The 19,177-nt window shown below is 50.4% G+C and overlaps 2 protein-coding genes across 3 annotated transcripts; both read right to left on the bottom strand.

The window, feature by feature from the left end:
* PIN1 (peptidylprolyl cis/trans isomerase, NIMA-interacting 1) lies at window positions 1-11,144 on the bottom strand. The gene is made up of 4 exons (XM_028521006.2): window positions 10,994-11,144; window positions 8,801-9,013; window positions 1,503-1,613; window positions 1-621 (listed from the first exon to the last, which is right to left on the bottom strand). Exons 1-4 carry the CDS (start codon window positions 11,049-11,051, stop codon window positions 512-514), a joined length of 492 nt encoding a protein of 163 aa, XP_028376807.1. The 5' UTR covers window positions 11,052-11,144; the 3' UTR covers window positions 1-511.
* Window positions 11,145-17,041: 5,897 nt separating this feature from the next.
* UBL5 (ubiquitin like 5) lies at window positions 17,042-18,892 on the bottom strand. Of its 2 annotated transcripts, none has more exons than XM_028520184.2 (5): window positions 18,788-18,892; window positions 18,456-18,524; window positions 18,196-18,279; window positions 17,670-17,707; window positions 17,042-17,210 (listed from the first exon to the last, which is right to left on the bottom strand). In XM_028520184.2, exons 2-5 carry the CDS (start codon window positions 18,509-18,511, stop codon window positions 17,167-17,169), a joined length of 222 nt encoding a protein of 73 aa, XP_028375985.1. In that variant the 5' UTR covers window positions 18,512-18,524; window positions 18,788-18,892; the 3' UTR covers window positions 17,042-17,166. The 2 variants fall into 2 exon arrangements, with proteins under 2 accessions (XP_028375985.1, XP_035888195.1); XM_036032302.1 differs by lacking the exon at window positions 18,788-18,892 and adding an exon at window positions 18,604-18,778 and having other exon boundaries at window positions 18,456-18,522.
* Between the last annotated feature and the right edge of the window lie 285 nt (window positions 18,893-19,177).

Genomic DNA, 19,177 nt, shown 5'->3' with positions numbered 1-19,177 from the left:
CAGCGGTTCCAGGTTTAATGGAGGGTGCGGAGGGTGCTGCACTGCTGCTTGGTGGGCCCCAGGCAGTGGCAGCCCGAGCCCCAGGCAGAGCATTTGCTTTTTGCAATTTAACAGAGGAACATGGCATAGCCAGAAACAAAGTGAGGCCCTCCTACCCCCGTCTGGGACCTGGGGGGACAAGGGACAGCTCAGCTGACAGGGCCTTCCCTTTGGGACAGGCAACCCTCACCCCCTAGGTCTGAGAGCTCTGGGAGCCCACCCGTACTGCTGCCCTTCAGAAATCAGTTCCTGAAGAGGAGGGAATCTGGCAGGGACAGCCCCAACCTGGGGCAGACAGGGAGCTCCAAATGGTGCAGAGCCCCTCTCCTAGCCATTTTGGGAACAATAAATACTGTGTGACATCAGCAGGGAGGGGCACCCATGCTTGGCTGGCAGCAGTAAGCAGGGTCTGCGGGCCCAGCCACCCCACCCCCGGCCCACCCCACAGGCCAGGCCTGGGCCACCTGCTCCCTCACTCCGTGCGCAGGATGATGTGGATGCCAGAATCCGTGAACACGGGCCCGCTCATCTCCCCCGTCCGGAGTGCAAAGGAGGCATCTTCAAATGGCTTTTGCATCTGACCTGGGGAAGTGTAAGGGATGATGTTCGGGGAGGCAGGGATGAGTGGGGGGTGGGGGTGGGGAGGTGAGCGGTCAAGACCTGGCAGAAGCTAGGACTAGGCAGGGCAGCCAGATGGGGCTCCCACCTGCACCCTGCCTTGCACTCATCTGTCACTAGGTTTATGGCCCTGTTACAGTGCTGAGCAGCCCAGCTGGAGGTGGCAGGGCCATTAAAGAGGCCCCAGGAAGCCTGAGGACAGCATGAGGGATGTCAGGCAGAGCCGCTGGTGCTGCTGTGTGCTTAGAGATGCATTTTAGTGATGAATTTGTCTCCCTGGGCTCCGTTCCCAGCCCCTGCCACGTCGTGTCTCGCCTGCCTCCTGGGGTGGGCAGCAGCGCCTTGTTGGTTACCCCACACCCCTCACCCCACCCTGGGTATCTCAGGGACGGAAAGGAGGACAAAAAGAAGGGGGTGGTGACCTGGTCCCCTCTGCTCTTCCCTTCCCACTGTCCCAGACATATAGACCTAAACTCAGGGTTGCTGATCTGACCAACCCATTCTCCTCTCACCTCTGGCTCCCCACCAGTAAGGGTGGGGAGGAGGATTCCGGGAGACTACCTGGGGCTCTTAGGGAACCCTGCCTTATACCTCCAATAGGGAGAGAGGCTAATGGCAGTGTGTTGGGTCTATGATGGGGAAAAATGTGCAAAGAAACACAGAGTGACTCCCCAACCCAGGATGGAATGACATGGGGAAAAGGCACCCCTGTCCCCCACCAGCAAGGCAGCCTCTGAAGCCTGAGGGAGGGACTGTGCTGCCACCTGGTGGACCCCAAAGGCCTGTGTGGCAGGGGCCATGCCATCCATCTTCCACAGGCCACGTGGTGCCCATTATTTGCGCACCTCTGCTGAAGGCACCCAGGTCTCCCCTGGCCTTGGCTGAGCTGCAGTCACTGAACTGTGAAGCCAGAGATTCAAAGTCCTCTTCTCCCGACTTGATCTTCTGGATGTAGCCTGTGGACACACACGACATGAGGCACACTGGAGACCTCCAAGTCAGCAGCAGGACAGACAGGGCAGAGGGCTCCATGTGGACAGTGGCACATCACTCAGGATGGAACCATCCAACCTCCGCTCTACTGTGCTCATGTACACACACACACACGCATGCACGGGTGAATACTCTTGCCACCCCCACATGCTAACACATCCACAAATGCCTTCTCCCTGCACATGTGTGCCGAGCCATGCCTGGAGTCCCAGGTGTCCCTGAAGTGGTGCCTTCCACGTACATGTACACTGAGACCCTGCAGTAACCTCAATAGCCATGCCAGTTTCACACCCCACTCCTAACTCCTGCTCCCCCCATCACTCCACCCAAATATAACATGAACCTAACATGGTCCCCTCCTGCCTCCCACACATACTCTGAGAAAAGCTAACTCCAGGCCCCACAGGGGAGGACAGCAGGAAACCAGGCAGAGAAAGAGGGCTGCTGGAGACTAGGGTCCTCTGAGAGCCTCCAGGACTGTGGTGGGAAACTTTCCTAGAATCCTCTAGAAGGGCAGGAGGCCAGAGTGTGAGCCCACCTCTCCGAGAGGAGCCAGCTGAGTCCTCAGCCCCTGGGTGGCCCACTGGGGCATTGTGAAGAGACCCCAGGAAAGGACACGTGTCATTCCCATGGACTACGGCCCCAGAGGCAGCTGACAAGGCTATTTTCCCAGCTGCCCTAACAGGGTGTGTTGGCAGATCACCATATTCTCTGTGTGGCCCAAACTGTCCCCACTAGGTACCAATTTCCTCTGGATGGAGAGGGAGGCTGGGGAGTAGAGGGGGCCAGGGGAAGTAACAAGCATCACTGTGACTTTCCTTTGGGTTCAGAGAACAGGGGACCCTGTGTGTGCAGGTATAAAGGAGCCACCAGCTGCTCTTTTGAGTCCAAGCAGGAGCCCTTGGCGCCGGAACCCATCCCTCCCTCCCTGAAATGCCTTGGTCCTGCTCTGGCCAGCTGCCCTGGCATGTGAATGAGTGCCCCTGCAGGTATCCTCCCTGTGCCCCCAGGCTCAGCCACGGAGGGGGCTCCCACATCTGGCCCCAGACCTTCATTCCACTTGGGCCTGCGTGGCCTTCATGACTGCCCCTCTCCCAGGGCCACATGCCCACTTGGCTCAGCAATGGGACACCAGCACATCGGATGGGAGGGTCACCCTGCCACACCTGCCAGGGTTTCTGCACACCACTGTGATGCTCTGACCACTGCTCCTGTAAGATCCCAACATGGCTGTGACACACCTGCCTGGTATCTGTATGAGTTGCACAGGAACACTGTGGATTCAGCTACCTGGTACTCTGAGGCTCAGACACCCAACCAGGGTCACCTGCCTGATGCTGGGCTGCAAACCTCACCAGGCCCATCAGCCTCAGTTTCCTGTTTGACCTCAAGGTCACTGTCACCACCCATCTGCCAGAGACCAGTTGAAATGGCATGACTGTGACTATGTTGCCATCACCTATTCACTGCACATTACAGCAACTGCACACAGTGTCCTGGTATCTGATCTGTTTGGTACTCCCATAAACATGCTCGTCACCTGTTTTCCCCATGTCCGTCACAGGGGTCTGTTCTTGGCCACAAGATGCAAGGGAATCTTCAGATCCCTGTGTCCCCTCAGTTCAGTCTTACACCCGCCCCCGACTTGCCCTGCTTCTCTCGCCCATCTACCTGCCACCTTGGTGCCCATAATGACACCCTTAGGTATCTCTTCCCGCTTGAAGCTCACCTGCTCTCTTCTGGTGTCACCCAGGAGGCTTCCTTAAGACCTGGCTGTGTGAGGTGCCTCCCTGGGTCTGCACTCAACACCATCCTGTTTGTGTGTCTGTAACCTGCCTCACACTAGGAGGACAGGGCCTGGGTCGGCCTTGCTCACTGCTCTGTCCCCAGTACCCAAAGCTGCACACAGAACAGGTGTTCACTTATATTGAAGGAATTCACGAATAAATGAGACAGAAATAGGCCACGGGGAAGGAAGAGCTTCTGCCACTGGGCTCTGTAGGCAGAAGTGCTGAAATCTCATACTTTTTCTGTGAGCTTCAGGCCCAAACACTAAAGAGGTGGCAAGAAAGGAAGTACAAACCAGAGCTGCCTGGCCTTTCCCCAGCAATGTCCTGGGCTCCCCTCCCTGTGTCAGTGTCACCGAAATAGTGCTCATCCAACCCTCGTCCAACAGAGCTCCAGCTAGGGCACTGAGAGCTGGCTACACCAGGATGGCCTCTTGGGGAGCTCCCAGTCTGGGGTAGGCACCTTCCCCCCACTTTGGGGAGTTCAGGAGCCCCAACAGAATGGCATCTGCTCCTGCTGGCAGATCACAACATATCCCAGAGGCTGAGGAGGGTGGACTCTGAACCTTAACTGCTGTGTTCAGATCCCAGCTTTACTGTTCCTGAGCTGTGACCCTGGTGGGTGACTTTTCCACTTGGAGCCTCACTTGCCTGACCTGTAAAATGGGCTAATCAGCAGCTCCCACCTTCGAGAGCTACTGTTAGGAGTAAAGAAGTTACTGCTGGAGCAGGACTTGGACCAGAGCAAGCCCTTGACAGCTGTCAGTCCTCATAATACAGGCTGAATTGTGTGCCCCTAATTCGTGTTGAAGCCCTAAACTCTCAATGTGACTGTATGTGGAGATGGGCCTTTACAGAGGTAATTAAGGTTAAAGGAGGTCATGAGGGTGGGGCCTTGATCCGATCATTAGTGTTCTCATAAGAGACACCAGTGAGCTCCAGCTTTCTCTCCCCACGGGGGCACGCACAAAGGTGGCGACACATCAGTGGGCAGCTGTCCATAAGCCTGAAGAGAGCCCTCACCAGAACAGTCAGTCAGAGCCTTGATCTTGAATTTTCAGTCTCTGGAACTGTGACAAATAAATCCCCGATGCCTAAGTCCCCCAGGCTTTGGTATTCTGTTATGGCAGCCCAAGCCAACACAGCAAAATTACCTAAGGGGAAGTGATGAACAAATGGGGTGGTCTCTGACCTTAAAAAGGTCTGGAGACAAACAAGGGAAGAAACCTTGACAGGAAAAAGGTGACAAGCTGAGTTGTCATCCCAGAAGACCCAAGATCCAGCAGGAAGGGCCTAGAGAGACCACAGACCCAGCAGGCCGGAAGGGAGTCACTGACCTAGGGTAGGGGACTTGACCAAAGGCACACACTGACCCTTGATCCTGGGTGTGGGTGTATTTGGGGGGGACTGTTGTTCACACCAAGGGCTCCCTGAAGCCCTAGGCCGTGGGAATATGGGGGCAGAGGGATGGAGAGCAGGTGGGGAGGGCTTCTCCATGGCCTGGCCTCCTTAGACAAGGACACCGGCAACTCCAGGCAGCCAGTTCTTGGATCTCTGATAGCCCCTGGCTGCAGCCCAGCAGCTGCAGAGGAGCCGACGCTGAGAAAAGGAGCATCAGCAGAAAACTTGGATGCGCTGGTTCTCACTGCAGGCAGCCTGTCCCCTTGGGGCAACAGGGAGCACAGGCTCTAAATGGATACTGATGGGACTCCAGACCAGGTTGCCAGCTACAGATCGTGCTGCCCCAATCCTCATCTCCTGATCACCTGGAACGAGCCACGACAGGGGGAACATTCACTTTCAGGGGAGAAAATAGGAGGCCCAAACGCCCCAAGCTTGCTGACATGGCACCACAGCCTGCATCTCACTGCTTCCTCCTGACAACCCTGAAGGAGGACTGGCCCAGCCCCATCTCAGTGTCTCGGGACACTGAGGCCAAAAGAGGGAGATTACTGCCCAAGGTCATCAGAGGGTCTGCATGCCGAGCTCACTGGCGTCCTGCATCCTTGCCCAGAGCTCTTCCCATCGGCCTTAGGGAAGCAGCAGGGGCTGCCTGTGAACAAAGGCCTTGCTTGACCTTGGCCCCCCACCACACACACCTAAATGACTGAGGTCAAGGCTCCATCACGTAGAAAGTGAGTGCCAGACACAGCCCATTGCTCTACTAAGCACTCCCAGAATTTTCATGGCCATCTTGTCCCCGTTTTACAGAAAAAGAAACTGAGGTTCTGAGGATGAAGGCATTTGCTTAAGGCCACACAGCTGACACTAGTGTCCATCTCTGCGTGACTCTAGGGCGGGCCACACTGGTTCCAACCTTACCCCATCCCTTCTGGATTCTGCCTCCTAAATCTCTCTGGAATCTGTTCCACCCCTCCCACCCACCTCCAAGTTCAAGTCACATCATCTCTAGCTCTAATTCCTCCCATAGCTTCTACCAGGCCCTCCAGCACAGGCAGGCATATGCCCTATCTTCTCTAACCCTAGTCTCCATCCACTTAAAGTTAGGCCTCAGGGCCCTGCTGCTTACTGGGAGCACCCCCCACCCCAGGTAACCCTCCCCAAGATCCAAGCTGACCTCAGCCTCTCAGGCCCCCACCGCAGTGTCAGCCCCACCAGACACTCACCTGTCCATCCTAGAGATGGGCGGAGGCATCCTCACTGCCACTCCCAGGCAGGTCCCACAGCCCATTTTCCTTCCAAGACATGATGAGATCGCACTGTGCCCACCTGCCTTAGCCTGCCTTAGTCTTGCCAGGACTGCCTTTGGTCTGGCTGATCTGCTGAACCCAAGCCCTCTCCTAGGTGCCTTCCCAAGTTCTCTTCCTCTGGCTCCTTGGACTGAGTCAGTCCCTCCCCAGACCGCTCCTCTTCCCAAGTCCCCTCTACTAGAGTGGCACCTCTTGCTACTCACTCTCAAATGCCTGTTACCTCTTGCTTAATTTCATGTGTTCCAGAAGCCTTGGAATGGGGACCATTTGAGCTGGAGGACCCAAGACATCACCTCAAGATTCTCTCTGGGCTTTCCCCACCTACTTCCTCCTTTTCCCCTGGGGCAAACAACCCCCCATCCCCACTTTCCCTCTTCTCCAACACTCACAGTTGGTCCCAGCCAGCCTGGGGACCCTCCAGCTTCCCTGGCCCTCCATCCTCGAGCCACACAGTTCTGAAACACACCACTGCAGGGTCCCTCTCTGGGTCACACTTAGCCATGTGTTTCCTGCTATCACCAGGAAAGACCTCAATTCTTTGCCTCACTCTCGGCACTCCTCTGCCTGGCTGGGACTTGCCCTGGAAGGACCTAGTCCCTTTTCAGTCCCCTGCACAGCCTGGCACCAGGTCTTTATTTCTGTCATCGCCTCTGCCAATAATCCTTCCCACTTCCTATTGGTTCATGAAACAGTGCTGGGAGTACTAACATAGCCAGGCTGTGTGTTGGGTGGTGGAAGTACAGTGGGGAGACAGATCCAGTCCCTGCCCTCACAAAGCTCAGGAGGCAAGATTTTTAATCTGCCTTTAAGATTGTGTGCAAAGAAAAAGAAAAAAAAAATCAAAATGATGCCAACAAGCTAAAAGAAAACAGTGTCAGCTGGGTTTCAAACTAATGTGCATCACAGAACACAGATGTACTTGCTCAAAAAAAAAAAAAGTTCTGTGCAAGAATTCAGATGCTCTCTACAATGCTAGGAGGTATGAGCCTGCAGGTGCCATTAATCATGCCAGACACCATATGGGTGTGTGTGTGCAAGTATAAGAAATATCCTACAGGCCAGGTACTGGACCAAGTGATATGATGGTTAAACAACAGCTGATACTGATGGAGTGTGTACTCTTAGCCAGGCCTGTGCTAATAACAAGCATAATCACAGTTAGCAATTTTACTAGCTGCCAGGTGCTATTACTCCTGCTTTACTGTATTAGGTTGGAGTCCCCACAACTTCCCTATGGGTGGATTCTGTTAGCAGCATATTAACTTTAGAGGTAAAAGAGACTGAGGCTTGGAGATGTTAAGTAATTTGCTTAAGGTCACACAGCCAGGACCTGGCAGTCAGGTAGGAATTTAGACTGTCTGGGCATGGGTGAGGGACCAGTTATGCGGGGTAGCAGTGGCCAGGGAGAGGTCTGGGGTCTCTGGTGGGAGAGGCTCAGTGGATGATGAAATCACAATGGAGGTGCAGACCAGCACTGTCCAACAGAACTTCTTGCATGGACGTAAGTATTTTATATCTGTGCTGTCCTAGATGGCAGCCACTAACCACATGTAGCTACTAAACACCTTAAGTGCGGCCAGCACTACTACAGAAACAATCCTTATACCCTGGCTAGTGTGGCTCAGTGGAGTGAGCACCAGCCTGTGAACCAAAGGGTCACTGTTTTGATTCCTAGTCAGGGCACATGTCTGGGTTGTGGGCCATGTCCCTAGTATGGGATGTGTGAGAGGCAACCCCCATCCCTTCCTCTCCTTCTCCTTCCCTTCTCTAAAAAGAAATAAAATCTTAAAAAAGAACTTATCTTTAATACTACTTAATTTTAATTAATTCAAATGGACACAGCTACATGTAGGTAGTAGCAGCCACACTGGACAGCTCTAGATCAGGGTTCTCCCAACAACCGCCCACAGGCCAAAGCCTGCTATTTTTGTAAAGAGAATTTTACTGGCATTACAGCCACGCCCATTTGTTTACTTTTTGTCTGCGGCTGCTATCATGTTACAAAGCAGAGCTTACAGAGACTGCATGGGTAGCAAAACCTAAACTATTTACCTTTGGGCCTTCTAAGAAAAAGTCTGCCAGTCACTGCTCTACCAAAGAACAACCTCCTCTCCCTGGGCAGAATAAACTTACAAACTGCTGGCCAGCCGTGTACTGTTGTACCTTTCCAGCCTCTTGTATGGGCCCTTGTATGCGCTGCAGAACCCTGCCTGATATTATCAACAACCATTCCCACTGACTGAGGGCCCACTGTGTACCACCCACTGTCTTATCCCACTGGGTTTTCATAACAAGCTTCAGATGCAGGTATACGACAATGTCCATTTTATAGACGTGAAAAGTAAGTCTCAGGGAGGTGATTCCGGTCCCCCAAGGTCATAGAGCTTATGGGGGCATAGCTACTACCTGAACTCAGGCCTGCCAGCCCCCAAGGCTGGGTCCTCCCACTCCTACAGATGGAAAGAAAAAGAAGAGGTGGCTGCGTGGGCCAGGCTCATGTCATGTACAGGCACTTCCATGTTGGCCAATGCCACACCTGACAGCTGAGCAAGCTGGGGTGGAGGGTTTGGTGTGATTTCAACAAGGCTTGCTCTGGCCTCCTGGGGGAGAGAAGCCCCCCTCCCCCCAGACCCTGTGTCCAGCCCTGCTCACTGTTGATCAGCTCCAGGGCCTCCTCCTTGGTCCGAGTGATCTTCTCTTGCCTCCAAGATGAAGGCCGTCGTGACTGGCTGTGCTTGACCAGCAGGTGTGAGCAGCGGACCCTGGTGGGTTCCCCCTGTCCATTTTTGCCGCCGCCACTGCTGTTGCCACTTGGCCGCTCCCACTGGCTGGCATTAGTGATGTGATTGAAGTAGTACACCCGGCCTGGAGGGACAGGAGGTGGGAAACTCAGCTGGGCCTGCTCATAGGATGCCACCCTGAAGTCAGAAGAAGGGACTGGCCTATGAGACACCATCATTCAGCAAATCCACTGTGTGCCCACCATGTGCCACAGGCCCTTAGGGAGCTACCATTCTAGGTGGGGGCAGATTAGCACCAGTCAAGCAAATAAGACATGGTAAGTTCAGTCACTGATACCTTTGAATAACCCAGGGTGACAAGGGAAGCAGCCAAGGTGGGGGAGATGAAGTGGTTCAAAGCATGCACTCAGCAGCCAGACCACCTATGTAAATCTGGCTCTGCCCCTCACTCACTGCATGACCTACCTTCCCCAGGCCTCCATTTCTCACCTGTAAAATGGAAACAACAGTACCTGCCTGTAGGGTTGTTGTAAGGACTAAATAAATTCATGATCTCTAAAGTGCTTAGCACAGCTCCTGACACATATTAAGCATGTGATAGCTATTACTATTGCTATTTTATAGACAAGAAAACTAGGTAATGTTTCCTGAGTGCTTACTGTGCCCCAGGCACATTATGCCAAGAGGGAGGAACTATACCCAGATGTCACACACCAAAGCTCTGCTCTTTCCCCTACAGTGTACTGTGCCGAATAAAGTGGGCCCAACACTACCAGGGGTCAGATGTTACCCAGGGACTGAGGAGCATGGAGTGAACACCGCACACAACTTGAAGTGGAAGGGACCCAGTAGAAAAGGGGTGTCATCCCAGGGACCCAGAGTTTGCCTGGGTTATATGGAGGACTTGTGGCCAGCACTGGTGAAGGGCTAGGTGCCACCCCTGAGGATTGTCAGGGTCAAGCCACACAGAAATGGCAGGACTGGGGGTTCAGAGTTGAGCCCCCGGGTTCAGATTTATGGCACAGGTCACAGTCACAGGCCAGGGCTAGAGTAAGGTGAGCAAGAGCTGAGCCACTAATGGTCTCTAAAACCTTAGCAATGGACTCTAACTCCCTGAAAAGTGGTGGGGAAGAGGTAAGGCCACCAAACTTCCTGGGGTTAATGTGGAGCGTGGATGAGGATGTACACAAAATGCTCACCAAAGGGCCTGGCATTCAATAAGCCAGAGTTATTACTGCGACTATGATTACTGTGGACAATGGAGTAATTTGCAGGAACTGCTCTTCTGCAGTTTGCAGTGACAAGGGCATGGGGCTCTGGAGTCAAAATGACTGGCTTTAACGGAGCCCTAAGCCCCCCACCCCCTCAAATGAATGACCTTGGGCAAGTTCCTTACATTTTCTGGCCTCAGTTTCCTCACCTGCAAAATGGAAATAATGGCAACCGACTTCCCAAAGTTGTGGCCAGAGAGAAGAAACTTAAAACGTTTGTCATAATGACTGGTGCTGATAAAAGTGCCCTACTGTCGATATAATTATTGTAGATTAGCCTTAAACCGGACCGAGGAACAGGAGCCCTCGTCAGGCAGAATATAACCATAGGTTCAGGATTAGGGATAGGTGGCAGGCGTGGTAGCAGGGTTAGGTTGTGCATCCGAGGCCCGGCAACACCTTGGAGCCACGCCCTGAGCATGAGCTTGGGGTATCCTCTCACAGGGATCATTCCCAGGGCCCAAAGGGGTGCAGAGACATTCCCTAACGACATCAGGTGCTTTAGGCTGAAAGATGTCAGCCAGATTCGCAGGGCCAAGGCCATCGCTGCGAGAGACGCCACGGGATCACCACCCCGCCCCAGCCGCACCTCCCCCGCCCCCCCCCGGCAGCGCGCTGGGCCTCCCCGGCCCCGTCCCTGCCTCAGTTTTCTTCGGCTTCCCAACTCCAGAGGCTCGAGCCTCCACAGGACCGGCCGGAACGGTTACCCAGGACAACGCGGAGGAGCCAAGACCCCACGGGAGTCGGACGGCTGCGCCGTGCCCGAGAGGCAAGCTCGAGTATTGCTTCCGCAGGCCCGCGCGGCCCCGCCCTAGCCCCGACCCCCGCGGCACCTGAGCTGCGGCTCATGCGCTTCTCCCAGCCGAGCGGCAGCTTCTCTTCGTCCGCCATCTTCCCTCCTGCTGCAGCGCCTGCTCCGCCCCCGCCGCACCGCCTCTACTACCCGTGCCCGCCCACCACCGCCGCCTATTGGCTAGTAGTGCTTAGAACAGAAGCCTGGTAACGACACTTATTGGGAACCTTAACTGGGTTTCTTGCTTTTATTGGGCAGAAGCGAGAGCAGGCGTATCCCCGCCTTTTTTTTAACCTGAGCCACGCCTTCCCCCTCTCTTCGGCCCTTTTAGTGGTGAGGAAGGAATACACTCCCACCTTCGCAAGGCCCTTTGGCAAGCTTCGGAGAAGTCTCGACCCCTTTCTACGCGTCCTTAGGCACAGAACCCATCCGATTGGCTACTGCAGCAGCAATTCCCTTTTTCCTAAACCATTTCCGGACGTCTGCAGACCCCCATGCGGAAGTGTCTGGCTGGTGTGGAGGTAACGGCAGTCGACAGGGTAGTTGGAAGATGCGGTACTGCCTTTGTTGTTGCCGTAGCAACGCAGTTGCCTTGGTGACGAGCAGCTGATAACCAGAAACCTGAATTTGGCTGCTCCTTCCTCCTTCTTCCCACCTCTTTCCTCTAGTTTCTTCTCAGGTTATCCCACCCCCCTTTTATATTTTGTGCAAAGCTAACCCTTTCCCTATGCCACCGACCCAGACACTTTTGGTATTTTGGAACCTAATCACTTCACTATTTTTCTCTCACACTGACTTTTGCCTCCATCCTGATGACTCGTGGTTGTTGGCACTGCCACTCAGATGGGGACATGGGAGGAAGCGCAGGTGGGAGGAGGAAGATAGATTTAATTTGAGTCAATTTAAAATGGAGTCTGCAGCGCCCATGGGATACTGAGGAGGTGGTTGGTGACCCAGGAATGGAGATACATATGGAAGTTAGACATTAATGGGGAAGAGTTCAAATACAGTTCACCTATAGCATGGACCCTCATGTCACCTTTAAAAAGAATGAGGCACAGTGACATGAAAAACAGGGAAACTTGTTCACAAGAAGGTAGAGACAGGATGCAGTAGAAGGTTAACAGTGCTCAAGAGCCAGATTGCTTGAGTTCAAGCCTGGCTCCATCATTTGCTATGACCTTGAACAAATCACTTACTTAACCTCTGCATTTCAGCTTCCCCATCTATGAAATGAGGATAAGAAATAAAATATATTTCATACATACCTTTGATGTAAAGATTAAATGAGTTAATTTATAACACTCAAAACAGTGCCTGGCCTATACATAGCAAGGCTGTATTTGCTGGGTGGAAAAAAGCAAATCATAGTACAGTATAGCAATTATAGTGTGTAGAAAAGCATAACAAATCAACAAATAGTTACTTAAAATAATGACATCACCCCTGGCTGCTGAGGCTCAGTGGACTGAACGCCAGCCTGCGAACCAAAAGGTTGCCGGTTCAGTTCCCAGTCAGGGCACATGTCTGGGTTGTGGGCCAGGTCCCCAGTAGGGGGCGCCTGAGAGGCAACCAATGTATCTCACACACATTGATGTTTCTTTCCTTCTCTTTCTCCCTCTCTTCCCTTCTCTCTAAAAAGTAAATAAAAAAAAAAAGGAGCGGGCCAATGACCCTTGAGGCACAATTCCTTTAAAAAATGATATTTATGGAAAGATATCAAAGCATTAAAAAAGCATGAAAAAGAAAGCTGCTGAACAGTATCAATATTAGAATATGTATAATTGCTTCAACTGTGTAAAAACTATAGGTTTGTATCACAGAAAATTTCTGGATTCAATCAAATGTTAATGACTTACCACTGGTGATGCAGGTAAAGGAAGAAATGAGCACCTTAAATATGTCATTTTGATTTTTTACAGGCATGTATTAGCATAATAATCTTTTTTAAAAAGATAATTTTATACTTAGGGCAGAGTTGCAAAAGTAGTATAGAGTTTATATGGAATATAGACCTTCACCTAGCCTTCCCTTGTATTAGCATTTAATAACAGGTGCTAATAACAGAACAGAGGTTCTTAACCAGAGGTGATTTTTTTCCCCGGGGGACATATGATGATGTATTTTTTAAAAAGATTTATTCTAAGGGGAGGAAGAAGTGGGGAGAGAGTGAGACGGAGAGAAACATTGATCAGTTGCCTCTCATATGCTTTCCAACCCAGGACCAAACCCACAACATAGGCATGTGTCCTGACCAAGAATTGAACCATTGACCTTTTGCTAGCAGGAGGAGGCCCAACAAACTGAGCCACGCCTGTCAGGGACTGACAATGTCTTAACATGTTTGGTTGTCACAAAAGAGGGGAGGGAAATGTTACTGGCATTTAGTGGGTAGAGGACAAGGGTGCTGCTAAATAACCTATAATGCACAGCCTCCAGAACAAAGAATTATCCAGCCCAAAATGTCAACAGTGCCAGAGCTGAGAAACTCTGTCATAGAATATCAAATAAGTCAACATTGGTACAATACTATTAGCTAAACTAGACTTGAATCCACATTGTCACACCTCCTTTGTCTCTTCTCATATGTGACAATTTTTAGGTCTTCCTTGTCTTGCATGATCTTAATGCTTTTGAATAGTAGAATGGCCCTGATTTTGATGTTTTGTCATGATGGGGTTTGTTGGGTATTTTCTCATGATTAGATTGAGGTTATACATTATTGGGAAGGATACCATAGAGACAATATAACCTCAGTGCATCATACCTAGTATTCGATGTATTCCTGGTTGTAATAAGATATTTGCTGCAATAACAAATTACCCCACAATTTAATGGCTTAACATTTATTTTCTCACAGCTTCTGTGGCTCAGGAATCCAGACACAGGTTAGCTGGTGTCAGCAAGGGTGGGTGTGGTCTAATCTGAAGGCTTGAGTGGGGCAGGATCTGCTTCTAAGCTCTCTCCTGTGTCTGCTGGCAGGCTCCAGTTGCTAACAGGATATTTGTCTGAAGACAGCAGTTCCTTGCTGGCTACTATTTGGGGGCCTCCCCATAAGGCAGCTCACAGCATTAGCAGCTGGCTTTCATCAATGAACAAATGAAAGAGCAAGACAGAAACCAGTCTCCTTGCAACCTCATCTCAGAGGTGATATGCCATCACTTTTGCCATGTTCTGTTTGTCTGAAGCTAGGTCTAGTCTATAGTCAAGAGGAAGGGATTACACAAGGGTGTGAATACACAAGGACAAGGGGATCATTAGGCACCACTTCAAAGGCTGCATACCACACCTGCAACGTTAACTTTGATCATTTGGTTAAGGCGGTTTCCGAATAATGAATAAATACTTTTGAGGAGACACTTTGAGACTGTGACCTTTCAACATGTCTTCATCCTTTTTGTTTTGGGCACTTCCTACTTCCTGACATCACAGGATGCTCCATGCTCAGCTCATATCTTCCCTGCCCCTAGCTCTGGAAACAAACACTTCTTCAAGAATCCCTGGCTTCTTTCATTGGAGAATGTTATTTAGACACCAAGACCTGGGTGTTGGGCATGCTCATTGCTAGTGGGGTGTCACTGCTTCTGGTCCTTCTAGGTGGAAAAAGGAAATAAATGTATACACACATATCTGCATTGCCCATATAAATAGTAAATAAAAACCATGTCCACAGGGATGCCTCCAGGTCTAATCCAGTCCTACAGGGTTCATTCTAACCACACCCTTCCACCCACTGATCCTCATTTTATCTGTAACTTCTTTCTCCAGCAGTAAGAAACCTGGCTCTCATTATTTACAATATATTTACCCATTTGTTCAACTGTGTGGACATATGTGTACAAAGTTTCAGAACTGCTAAATCATACCCCTATGAGGAACGTATTTACCAACTAGAGTGTTTTTGCACGCTTTTGTCCATGACCTTCCTAGTACCCCATCATATACTACTTAAAATTTTTTTCTAAGATTTCATTTATTTATTTTTAGAGAAGGGGAAGGGAAGGAGAAAGAGAGGGAGAGAAACATGTGCAAAATCCATCGATAGCTTCTCACACATGCCCAATGGGGGATCTGGCCCGCAACTCAGGCATATGCCCTAATCTGAAGATTAGACTGGGAATTGGGCCCGCAACCTTCCAGTTCACAGACCAAAGCTCAGTTCCCTGAGCCACACCGGCCAGGACCCCCATCATATACTTTTCCCAAACTTAGGCCAGCTTTCGTCCTCAGCTTCTTCAGTGTAGTCATGTGATTCATCTGTAATATAGGCAGATTCATTTGATGGCCTGCATTCCATCTTTCTTCCTACATCCTTCTTGACAAATGAAGAGTTCTGCATCTACCACCATACTGCCCTCCACACTGCCCTTGTATGTTTAAAAAACATAACAAAAATCAATAAAAATACTAATTAAAAAGAATGGGAGATATAATTTATATGGAAAGACGTCAAAAGCATAAAACAGCAAACTGCATGGCATGTGATTACAGAATGTATAATTATCCCAAATGTATAAAAACTACAGGTTGTGTTTTAGAAAATGTCTGTATTCACTCAAATATGTTAATGACTTCCCCTGGTGGGAGGGGTGGTTTAATATAAAACAATTTTTAACATAACATCTGGATTTTTTTACAAGCAGATATTAGCATAGTTATGTTACAAATAAAGTTATGTTATAAATGAAGTTTATACCAATGCACTGAAAAAGTCCTGACCTAGGAGACTGGAGTGAGTAAAGGGGTTTCACTTTTAGTGTGTACTTTTCTATGCTGATTTGAATTTATAAGGAATCACCTGTAAAGGCTTTCACATAGTTTATTATTACATCTTTTTTTTTTTGCCTTACTTCAGGTTTTATATTTGTTAATTTATTATATATGTATTTTTTATCAAATTTATTGGGGTGATACTGGTTAATAAAAGGCTGTCACAGAGTTAAAAAATTTCGGTGTGGGGTTGTATTTTAACAGACAGGTAAAGGAGAGATTGACTGAGCTCTAAGTGTAAGAATAAGGGTACCTGGAAACAGATATCTCTTAGGGACAGAAGGGAAGCCAAGAGGTGGGTAGAGATGTGACTAATGGAGACAAAAGAGAAACATTCTCAACTGACTACAGGCCAGCAGCATCCCAGGCAGCTGGCAGATTCACCTCCCAAGAAGCTTGGTGGTGAAGGGAAGGCAGAGGCTGGGAGGAGTTTGGGGGGAAGGGAAGGAACACTGGGTTGGACTTGACTGTGTTTGTGTACTGAGGTAGGATAGGGCAGGTCAGTGCAAGAGAGGGGAGAAAGAACAGAGCTAGGTTTTGGGTGAAGCTCTTGAGAAGGCTCCAGGTCTGGGAAAGGACAAGGCCAAGGTCGACCCTAGGATCTATGGCTAGGCGAACAGAGATGGGGTGTTTGGCGTCCTGTCTACTCACATCTTGGAGAAGGCTGGTGACAGCTAATAAAACCACACAGCAGACATCCTGCTGTTTTAACTGCACTATCTCACTGAGATATGAGTATCATCGTGGTACCCCATTTCAAAGAGGAAACTGAGGACCAAAGAAGCTGACTTCCCCAAATCCTACTACTAATGATCAGTCAAAGTTCAGCCTATGCCACACTGTCTTGCTCTGTCCACTAGGACTTTGTAAGTGCCAGGAACTGTAGATGCTTAACCATGTTTTGTCTCATCTGTACTTCACAACATGACAATGAACTATCAGTTCCAGTTTGGAAAAGGAGGTGAAGGCTTAGGGAGGTTAAATAACTTGCCCAGGGTTACTGTTGGTATCAGAGCTGGGACTCTACCCATAGTCTGTCTGAATCCAGAACCTGTATTCCTAAGTACTACATCTACTGTTCCTACCCAGAGGCTCCTTGGTCTAATCAGGATGAAAATCATCTCAGGATCTCTTGCCCTTCAGGAACCCATGGAAAGCCCCAGAACGCTGGGCTTCCACTCTACTGGTTTGTTCTTCCCTCACTGATCCAGTCAATCCTGAGCCCTTACTGAGCAGCTGCGCACTGAGGGTATAGTGACAACAAGATGCCAATCTCCCCTCCTTAAATAACTCTCATTCAAAGATGACAACAATGAAGCAAGCTGCTTCTAAGTTTTTATTAACATGACTTTTTAAAAACAAGCATCCATACCAGTATGGGGGTTGAGGGTGGGAGAAGAGGGGAGAGTTAGGGAGGGCAGAGTGTAGAGAAGGAATTCTGCTTTATTGGTAATAAAGCTCCAGGTTCATCCCATCGTGGATTTCATCTGAAGTAAAGGTGTTAAGGAAGCCTTACTATGGGTTTGGTCCCCACCCTTTCACCTCTCACAGCTGGGACAGGGCAGCTTAAGCGTTCAGCCCAGAGCCAAGGAAGCCATTTTGGACTGGGTCATTTTGATATGAAAAGAATCCAAACCATTAAAAAAAAAAAGTTCATGATCCTTTTGCATAGCTGACTCATTCCACCCCAACCTCCTGTCCACACTAGGTGGAGCTCAGTAATAAATATTTGGACCTTAAAGTGTCTTCTAAGCTTCAAAACATTTAACAAGGAAACCACACTCCTCCTCCAACAAAATAATCACGTGACTCCTATTTTCTAAATGCTTACCATGTGCTACATACTAAGTTAAACATCTTATAGCATAATCTCAGACTCGGTATTGAACAAAGAGAACCAGGACGCAGTGTGTGGACCCTTCCTCAAGAAATCACACAAAGGATACAGTCCCCCAGGGAAACGTGGTCCTTAAAAATCGTGTACCTGAAAGACAAATACCAAATGATTTCGCCTATAAGAGGAATCTAATGAACAAAATAAACTAATGAATAGAACCACAGGTGTGGAAACATGGAACAGAATGAAAGTGACCAGAGGGGAGGGGGAGAATACTGATGGAAAGAAGGGGAAGGGACTAGACAAAGAACATGTATGAATAACCCACAGACATGGACAACAGTGTGGGAATTGACTGTGGGAGCGGGGGTGGGCTGGGCAGAGGGGGAAAACTGGGCCAACCATAACAGAATAACAATAAAAAATGATTTGAAAAAAGTAAAAAACAAAACAAAACAAAAAACATGTACCTACAGGATAGCAATCTTTCAGACAGAAACCTGAGGTGGCTCTTCACCCTGGAGGTAAGCTAAGGAAGCCCTGCCTAAGCAAAGGGCTGTGTGCAGCACTCCCCCAGCCCAAATCTTCTGATGTAGCCTGTCCAGTCAGTCCCCCAGCTCTGTCGCTGCACTCACCACTTCTTTAATACGATCTTGTTCCAACGGGTACCCGTTTGGGCTGCGATCAGCTTCTTAAGGTCCCCGATGGTGTCATCGGTGCTGGGCGCAGAAGAGTTAAGGAAAATGGTACGGAGTAGTAGAACGAAGAAGAGGGCATTGCAGGGCGGAATGCACTTTGCCAAGACCCCATCCGCCCCCTCTACAACACAGACTGAGTTGTCTCACTCCAACCAAGCACCCCCAGGGACCACCGTCTCTCCGCCAGCAGTGGATACTTGCACTTTACCCGGACCTTCTTCCCCAGACGGTCGTTGCAAACAACCTCGATCATCCTGTCTGGAACTACAGAGGGCAGTAGTTGGGAAGCAGCAGAGGCGGGACGTCAAAGTCTCCCAGGCCCCAAGACGTCCGGTTGAGACTTACAGTCACTTCCCAACCCCCAGACGCGAGTCCTCCGCGACCCCAAGTTCCCTGTCCCAGGACCGCGGATTTCACCTAGCCGCGCCAACCCCCCCTTTAGGTCGCCTCTCTCGGGACCGTAGACCGTCGATAGCCGGGTCCCGACAGCTTTCTCCGACTCCAGACCGCTCCACTTGGCCCCTCAGCTCGAATCGCCTAGAACCTACCGACGCCACAACCTAGTCGTGCGAGAGCGAAGCCAGGGCCGGAGTCGAAGCGGAGAACCGGAAGCGGAAATGCGCAGCTTAAAGCACCCGCCCCTCCCCCGGTGCTAGTAAACGCCCCATCGCATTCTTTGCCCTGCGTAGGCTTGTGGTCCTCAGGCGCGGCTTTGGGCAGGGGAAACTTGTAGCTGGTGCGTAGGGCCGAGTGGGGGGTGCCAGCCTATGGAGGGCCGGGGGAAGGTGCGTGGAGGGAGGGTGAGAGGTCAGGGCCCAGCTGGTTAGGGTCTCATTCCCTGTGGGGAGACACCGTCAATTGGTGGGGACCCTAGAGGGGCCGGGTGACCTACTGTTCCTGAGCCTGCCGGTGCCTCTTA

Source organism: Phyllostomus discolor, chromosome 8, assembly GCF_004126475.2.
Source record: "Phyllostomus discolor isolate MPI-MPIP mPhyDis1 chromosome 8, mPhyDis1.pri.v3, whole genome shotgun sequence".
Taxonomy (NCBI): domain Eukaryota; kingdom Metazoa; phylum Chordata; class Mammalia; order Chiroptera; family Phyllostomidae; genus Phyllostomus; species Phyllostomus discolor.
This window is presented reverse-complemented; position numbering and strand designations above follow the sequence as displayed.

Coding starts and splice junctions, on each gene's coding strand:
- PIN1 (XM_028521006.2), bottom strand. CDS start 11,051: ATGGCGGACGAAGAGAAGCTGCCGCTCGGCTGGGAGAAGCGCATGAGC. Junction 9,014..10,993: donor GCGCATGAGCCGCAGCTCAG/GTGCCGCGGGGG, acceptor CTGTCCCTCCAG/GCCGGGTGTACTACTTCAAT. Junction 622..1,502: donor CCTGGGTGCCTTCAGCAGAG/GTGCGCAAATAA, acceptor ACACTTCCCCAG/GTCAGATGCAAAAGCCATTT.
- UBL5 (XM_028520184.2), bottom strand. CDS start 18,511: ATGATCGAGGTTGTTTGCAACGACCGTCTGGGGAAGAAGGTCCGGGTA. Junction 17,708..18,195: donor AAGATCGTATTAAAGAAGTG/GTGAGTGCAGCG, acceptor TTTGTCTTTCAG/GTACACGATTTTTAAGGACC. Junction 17,211..17,669: donor CCACGTTTCCCTGGGGGACT/GTATCCTTTGTG, acceptor CCTTTACTTCAG/ATGAAATCCACGATGGGATG.